Source organism: Chenopodium album, chromosome 17 (genome assembly GCF_948465745.1).
Source record: "Chenopodium album chromosome 17, dcCheAlbu1.1, whole genome shotgun sequence".
In the NCBI taxonomy this organism is placed as follows: Eukaryota; Viridiplantae; Streptophyta; class Magnoliopsida; order Caryophyllales; family Amaranthaceae; genus Chenopodium; species Chenopodium album.
In genome coordinates, this window is record NC_137850.1 from 33,096,149 (window position 1) to 33,104,538 (window position 8,390).

At 34.0% G+C, this 8,390-nt stretch overlaps 1 protein-coding gene across 3 annotated transcripts; it reads left to right on the forward strand.

The window, feature by feature from the left end:
* The first annotated feature begins 249 nt into the window (after nt 1-249).
* On the forward strand, nt 250-4,638 carry LOC145587793 (uncharacterized). Of its 3 annotated transcripts, none has more exons than XM_081644470.1 (4): nt 250-384; nt 2,321-3,335; nt 3,424-4,239; nt 4,353-4,638. In XM_081644470.1, the coding sequence occupies exons 2-4, from the start codon at nt 2,334-2,336 to the stop codon at nt 4,377-4,379; spliced, it is 1,845 nt and encodes a 614-aa protein (XP_081500596.1). In that variant the 5' UTR covers nt 250-384; nt 2,321-2,333; the 3' UTR covers nt 4,380-4,638. The 3 variants fall into 3 exon arrangements, with proteins under 3 accessions (XP_081500596.1, XP_081500593.1, XP_081500594.1); XM_081644467.1 differs by having other exon boundaries at nt 318-668; XM_081644468.1 differs by having other exon boundaries at nt 318-581.
* Nucleotides 4,639-8,390: the final 3,752 nt, after the last annotated feature.

Here is an 8,390-nt window from a genome sequence, read left to right on the forward strand (position 1 = left end):
TATAAATGATTAATATAATGCCAAATTGACTACCCTTTTCTTTTTAACAATTCTAGAGTAATAAACTTATGATTAATGAATGTGTGACAATAACAACACCCCCACTTCAATTAAATAATGCATCATTACATGATCCAACACTTTGTGACTAAGAAATTTATAATGAATAAAAAAACAAGATATTTTAATTTTATCATTGATAATTTTATAGAAATCAACTTTTTAATTTATTTCTCTGTTCAAAGTTTCCTACAAACACATGCAAACAAAATAAATGAAAGTACAGTAGCAGTTACAAATTTGAGTAAATAAAAATGGGAAATTGTCATTGGTAATGGCGAAACTGTGACCACGGCGGTGAAGTAAACAAAAGCGTACAACTTGGTTTATTCTCTCTCTCTTTCTTCCGTTTTCCAATCTCAATCTCCTTTATTCCTTTTACATTTCTTTCTTTCTTTCTTGCTTTCCAGTTTGGTTTTGTGAAAAAGATAAAGATTTGGTTAAAGTTTTTCTTTTTCATTCAATCATTTCATCAAATAGTTCATCTACTACTTTGGAAAAAAAACCCCTTTTTATCTCAGGTGTGTGTCTTTCTCTATCGATCTTTATTGGGTTGTTTTTTGGATTAAGATTGGTTTTTCTACTGATTACTGAATTGGGTTTTTTGGGTAAGCTTTGAATTTTGCTAATTTTTAATTCTGTATTCAATTTTTTTTAAAATTATTTATTTATTGAAGTATAATTGGTATGCCCAGATTCTTGAAATTTGAATATATGAAACAATGATTGATATCATAGTGTATGATGGAGTTGGATTTCTCGGATAATTTATATTTGTTTTTCAAATTGTGAAAAAAATGATTGAAACAAATAGGGATATGAGTGATGAGTTTGAAATTTTGAGCTGATTGATGTTTTGATGGAGTTGGGTGAGTAGAAATGTTCCAACAAAGAAAAAAAAAGTAAATAAAAAAGAAGAAATTTGACTTTGTTGGTAGTGAATTTGATTGATTTTATTTGGTTTTATTCAATTTCATTTACTAAGTTATTGTGATCAATGATTAGTTATGTATTCTATATCGTGCATGTTGACATGTTGTAAATTTTCACTGTATTTAATATCAAGGTAGGTAGGCTAGTTTCTGATTGAAAGTGAGTCAAATTAAGTTGAAACTTTAGAACTCATAAGTCTGAGATTTTGACTCAGGGTTTTTAGACTTTCTACAACATTCACATTGTTCCTAAAAAATAGCTAGTAAACTTGAGAAAGGTTTTAAATTTTCACATGTAAACTGCTTTCCAAGTGAAGTATGCGAAACTTTTGCTATCGAATGCATTATCATTCCTTCTGGCTGTAGGTGGCTGTAGGACAGTAGTTTACTTGGGAGGGAGGGCAGAGAACAGTGTGTGTGTGTGTGTTGAGGGGGGGGGGGGGGGGGGTTTGTGTGGAAGAACCACCTATATACTATAAAATGTTGTGTTTTAGAATGTTCTGGTTGATAATAGCGGTGTCGTACTATTCAACTATATAATAATGAATGCCATTGATATGTTTTAATTCAGTTACAACAAGAGCATGTGAGTCATAACGTTGGTGTCTTGCCACTACATGGATATATGTAGTGTATACCAAATGCTTGTTTATCGGCGCCACAAAAACCTTTCCACTTTAAGGATTTCAGTTTGGGAACATGAAGAGGTATGTGGAGGGGTAAATGTTAGTGGGGGTTGACAGGTTAACCATGTGTGAGTCTGTTTTGAAACTTATGGAAGGGTGTAGGTGTATCATCTGGCTTATTGCTCTAGATGGGTAATCAGGGAGTCAGCTTTTAGCAACAATTGCTAAAAATTGCATCAAGAGTTATGTACTCCTTGATTATTTGTCAATGAAGACTCTTATATATCTTAACGATGTATTAACACTAACCAGCAGTCCAGCACACCATTTTCACTGGGGATATTGATGCCTGTGAATTGCCTTTAATGTTAGTGGTGTGAGTCACGAAAATTGATTTTCTTGTTCTCATTCTTCTTGGGTCTCAGCCTTAAATCATGTAAATCCAATGATAGTGCGACTTCCAGGCATGCAAACTACTTTTACAGTGTATAAATTAAAGTTATGATCATTTACCTGTACATGATTGTTATTTAGGTATTTCAATGGTGTATACTGCGCAGCTATAAGAATTGGCAATCAACGTGCATAATTTGTACCTCTTGTTGTCTCCTCTTGTTGTCTCCATAAATGTGTCTATGTTTCTTCTATACATTTAATTTATCATTGTTCCTAATTCAACTTAATTGTTTATCCTGTTTACAGAAAATTTTGTTTCATGAAATTGAAGAATATGGAGCAAAAACAATTGAATTTTAGCCAACCTATTCTCTCTGTGAGGCGTGGCTCATCACTAACTGCTCCACCTGAAAACAAAAGGAAGGATCTTGTTTCTCATTCAAGTTTGCCTCCTCTTCCATACTATAAATCAGAGCTGAAATCAGGTCCAGTTAGAAATCCTGGTGTTGTTCCTTTTAAGTGGGAGCAAATGCCAGGAAGACCAAAAGATGAAAACAAGTCACGAAAAGTCACTCTCAAATGGCTGCCTCCTACTCCAAAATTGCCACCAGGGAGGATTGCAACTCATATGCAAAAAGAAACAGACGAAATCCAGAAAGATTCGCCTACTTCTGTCTCGAGATACCAAGCAGAAATCAGCATTCCTCAGTCAATAGAGACTTCTTCTCCAGACAAGGACCGCCTGGATGTTAAAGGATCTGAGAAGGAAGAAGAAAAGTATAATTCTAGCTCAGAAGATGAAGATGTGACCTATGTAGATGCTCGAGATACACTTTCTAGGACTGAGTCATTCTATAACTGCAGGGTTAGTGGAGTGAGTGGATTGGATGGTCCAGAGTCATCTGGAGCCTTTTCAGATCCTCAGACGCAAGAATTTATGATGGGTAGGTTTCTTCCTGCTGCAAAAGCTGTGGCTTCAGAAATACCTCCATTTGCTTCTAGAAAACACAATGTAGCCAGAGAGCAGGAAAAACCAATAACTAAAGTTGTAACATTGAAAAAGCAGTTCCCAGAATATTACTCAACTCCGGACAGCTTGCTTCATAGGATCAATGGTGAAGAGATAGGTGAGGAAGCAGACGAGGAGGATGAATCTGATGGACCAGAGGACTTATCAGTCAAACTTTGTGGTTTATTTCCAAGATTTTGTATGTTGAATCCTATACCAGGAATGAGAGATCATGTGGAAGTAATTTCCTCTGTCCGAAGTGTACGCACAAGATCTACATATGCAGGAGTATTTAGAGATGATGAAAACAAGGTAGGCGTGAACAATGTGCTTCTCAAAATTATATAACTCAAATTAATGCAATTGGCCTAAAAAAGGAATCAATTTAAATTCTATGCAGGTTGGGATAAAAAATGAAAGAGGTGGAATGAAAAGAACCAGTCACCAACATGCTCCTGTTCCCACAAATGAATCATTAATGAATATCCATTTGGTTCGCAAAGGCATGTTGCGGGAGAAGATTGCATCACCACAGTTATTTCTTGATAAAGAGAAGCAGTTTCTTGGTCTGCCTGGAGAACCTAGAGATCTCAGTGGCTATAGAGTAAACTCGCATAAAAATGACTGCACAGAATTGGAATTTGCAGCACCTCCAAAAACCGATAGAATATCTTGTCTTGTAAATCCTGCAGAAGAAAAGACCTTGTATGTAGATTCTGAAAGAATGGTAGAATCTCGACATTCAAACTCAAGCTCATCAGAATCCAGGGGAAGGAACCCCTCAGTTGACTATTCACTGCAAGATATCTGTGCTGATGAAAAAGCGATGACCCATTCTAAAAGTTCAGATACCACTTATTCTAGTGCAGTGTCTACTTCAGAGAAGTCTTTCCAGGAAATCGGGGAAGACATGAAATGTTTGGAGAAAGTTGAACAAAATGTCAATTTAATTGTTGTTAAACAGCCATCCAAACAAGATGCTAAAAGCACGAAGCATTCTAAAGTTTGCAGCTCTCCACTTGCTCTGACACCACTACTACCGAAGTCTCCATCTGAATCTTGGCTCTCTCGTACTTTGCCTTCTATGTCTTCAAGAAATCCTTCTTCCAAGTCATATTTAGCAAATCATGCTTTCAGAGCATCCCCTGTGGATCCTAAAAGGGAAAGTCTGCTGAAGGCCGCTAATCTGCATGATATGTTGTTCCGGTCTGCAGGGGTATGTCTATATTTCTGCTCGCATTAATCTTCAATTCATCTTGCTGCTTATTCCTGTTGTTTAATTATAATAACTTGATGTGATCTGAATTAACATTTTCCTTATTTTTGTAGGAACTCGCACCAATATTGGAAAACTAGAGACTATTGGAAAGCAACTTTTTGAAGGCATTTGGTTTGTATCATTTACTATTCCCGAAAATTGTATAGTTTCATCAGGAAGTTCAAACAATTCATATTACTGATTCAGTCGAAAAATATATAATAGATAGGTGCCATTCTTTACTGTAATTAGAGCATATAGCTGGTTTCTTTGTATTCTGTTCTGCGGTAATCTGTTTGTCTACTGATTTGTTGCAACTTGTAAATGTAAAGGAAATTGGGAGTTATTTTTGCAAAAGAGAGCCTTTTATATACCTTCAAGTACTAATCGTTTACATCGTCTTCCTTCTAATCGCGAGCTTTTCCATGATAATTTTTCCAGCTTTAGGGCCTGTTCTCATACGTTTATTTTCAGTTCAGCTCAGCTCCTAATTTCCCTCTCTAATAAAATATTCATTTCAGCTCATTTCATTTCAGTTCAGTTCAGCTCAGCTCAGTTCAGTTCAGCTGGGTTCAGTCTATGGGAACAGGCCCTTAATAAGGTCAAAGTCAAAATTTTCATTCTTTCGGAGAATCCAGCTTATTATACTTGCATTTGTTAGATGTCTAATATTAGAAGTTATGTACTGTGTATCTTCATCAGCATGCATCAAAAGAATGCGGGGTCATAATTATATCAAAATTATTAAGGAAAATTTGGTACTCCGTATTATTAATGTAACTTTGGGCCATATAATATAAAGGGTAATGATATATGTAACCCTTAGGGCTATATGCAAGCATTTAATATACTTCCTAAAATGGAATTAAGTTGAGAATTCATGATAAAATAATGCGTAGATCGGTATAATTAATGTTAAGTTATCCTTACAATTTCTTTTTTTAGTTTCTTATACATAACCCTAACTCCTAAGGGATATGTTTATCATTTTCCTAATATACATAATCCTAATTTTAGGGAGTGTTTTATTTTAGCAGGCCAAATGACCAGTAACCTGATTAAAAGGTTTTTTCCCTTAAAATGTCAAGTGGTCACAATTTCAGTAGTCAAAAACATTAAAAAAAAAAAAAACAAAAACTACCCAGCTCCCACACCTTACCCCACCGGAAAACACCCCACCCCCTCCCCTTCCCCTTGTCGAAAAACACCCGCACCCCTCCCCTTCCCGTGCCGGAACGCAGCCACCCTTCCTACCCTTTCCCATCCCCGAAAATCGCCAATTGGCGCTCCCCCGCCGTCAAAACTCCCCTACCTTCCCCTACCCCTCCTACCCTTCCCCATCCCCGAAAATCGCCAATCGGCGCTCCCCCACCGTAAACTCCCCTACCTTCCCCCACCCCGTAAAATGCCCCATCCTCCCCTAACCCAACACTCCATACTAGCTTGATTATATCTAGGGACAAACTTTTTGACTCAAATACCAATTTGGAATTCATAAAATTATCTAAATTTATTTTTCGTGAAATTATATTATCTAAACCTATAAAACCTAAGTTTATTTGACAATAATAGTAATAATATAGACTCATAAGAGGTTTGAATTGTACACCTGCGACAACATCATCAATCAAATCTCTCGTCTATAAACCATTCACCAATCACCGAGAATAGACAAACTTAATACAAGGTTTAATGTATAGGACCCAATATAATAAATGAATTTCAAACAGAAAACTTTTTACTACTTTTAATCAATTTACCCCATCCAATTATCACCTAAGTATTACAAACTACTCACTAATTCAAACCCTTGCAAATCTGATTAGTAATAAGAGGCGTTTGGTTCGTAGGTTGTAGGTATGAGGTTATGGGGTTGGAATGTGTAAAATTCCTACCAACCCATACCTTAAATGAATCAAACCCACAAAGTATGGGGTTTAGAAACCCAAGAGAGGAGGTGGATATGGCTCATACCACAACTTTTAGGTATCAAATAAAAATAAATAGCTCATTTCTGAACAACTAAACACAATGTATTAAGAGTCAAGTTCAACCTTATATCACTCTAATTTCATTTCTAATTTCAAACTCATACCACTTTGTGAACTAAACGCTCCTAAGAAGTTTGTCTACAAACCAATAACAACCTCTCATTATTAATTTTCCGGATTTACTTTTCTTTTTTCTTAAAATATTTGAAAATAAAATAAATAGACTAGGTTGTAATTTAGGAGTTGTGTCCCTTTATTTATCTGGGGTATAATCGTCTTTTCAAGTACCAGTGGAGGGATACATGCGTTTTTTCATATACTAATTAAGGGGTACATGTGTAATTTCCTAAATGCAAGTTGCAAACAGTAATTGAACAACAAAAGTACTGAATAAATAACCATATCTTTTCAAAATATTTACAGAAATACCACTAAATTAATAAAAATTCATTTATCTAGCAGATAAACTTGTATTTGCCACTAATTTATTGCATCAATTATTTGAATAGTACAAGTTGAAGTTGTGAAGTTCCACAAAATAATGAGTTTGACGTGCTTGTTTATGAAGAGCACTTATCAACGAACTTTCCGCAATTTGCAGACGTACACTTTGGCTTAGTCCACACGACCACATGGCAATATGGGGGCTGCATAGACGTTAGGTATTGTCATTAGTTACAGCCTTTGACTCCTTGTGCTATTATAAAGCGATACCCTTCCAATATGAGGGACAGAGGGAGATACGAATTACTTCCTCCGTAATATTAATATTGCACTATGAATGAAATCACGCATTTTAAAATATATTTTATATGCTAAATATCTATAATTGTGTAGGATTAAAAATTATAAATAAAAAATTGATATTGTGAAAGTATTTTATGAGACGAATCCAACAATATTCCATATGACTATATTGTCCTTAATGTATAAATTATATTATATGGTCAAACAAGAATAATGAATAGTGCAAAAAGTATATTGTTACAATATTAATAAAACGAAGGAAGTATATACTAACGGCCTGTTCACATTTACTTAATTTCAGTTCAGTTCAGTTCAGTTTAACTCTTAATTTCCTTCTCTCATAAAATATTCATTTCAGCTCATTTAGAGAAATATAATCTTATCTCTCCTATAATTAAGTTTTTAAAGTTTTTTGCTTAATTTTTTTTTTTAACTTTGACTATAAATTATCTATTAACGTATACTAAAATCAAATCCTTCCATGACACTTGTCATTACCTTGTTAAAAATTTTCCTGCCTTATTCGCTTCTCTCTCTTTTTATTTATTTATTTATTTATTTTGCAAAATATTAAAGTAAACTATTTAAACCTTATGATATTTTCTTTCCAGTTTAACGATCATATTTACCCAAATGAAATATTTCTGAATATATTTTATATACTTTATATGTTGTAATATTATTGTAAAAAATATTTAACCGTGCATTGCACAGGATTTTAACCTAGTAGTGTTATATTTATGAGAACGGAGTGATTAACATCTACAATTACTAATAAATGAAAAGCAATCATCAAAATGAGAACAAAATACCTGTGGGTGTACGGTACACCCGGGTGTTAACAAATTCCACTAATTTAGGGCTTGTTTACTATTAAAAAAATCAAAAAAAAAAAATTAGGGCTTGTTTGACGTTGTTTTTTGTTTTCAGTTTTCAGATTTATTATTATTATTTTTTAAAAAAAAAACCAAAAACAGGAAACACGCAAAATGTGTCTTCACTCTCTATTGTCAGTTTCAAAATTAATATGATTTTAATATGTTTGACCAATTTTTTATTCATTAATAACATATATTATATGTTTTTTTTTTACAAGTACTCCGTACATCATACTTCCTGAGTTTCTTTATAGTTGATTGCAACATTGCTCTAAAATGGAAATTTCACAATAGTTGCAACACACTATAATTGAAAATTATTTTATGTCAAAAGTTATACTATTATCCTTATTATAATCTCATGACCCACTAAATTATACTCCTCACTATCTCTCTCCTTCATTTTAATTGTTTAAAATCACACGAGACCCATTTTTCTTAAATACCGTGAAAAAGGGTATGTTGCAAGTATTAAAAAAGGGAGGAAGTATGA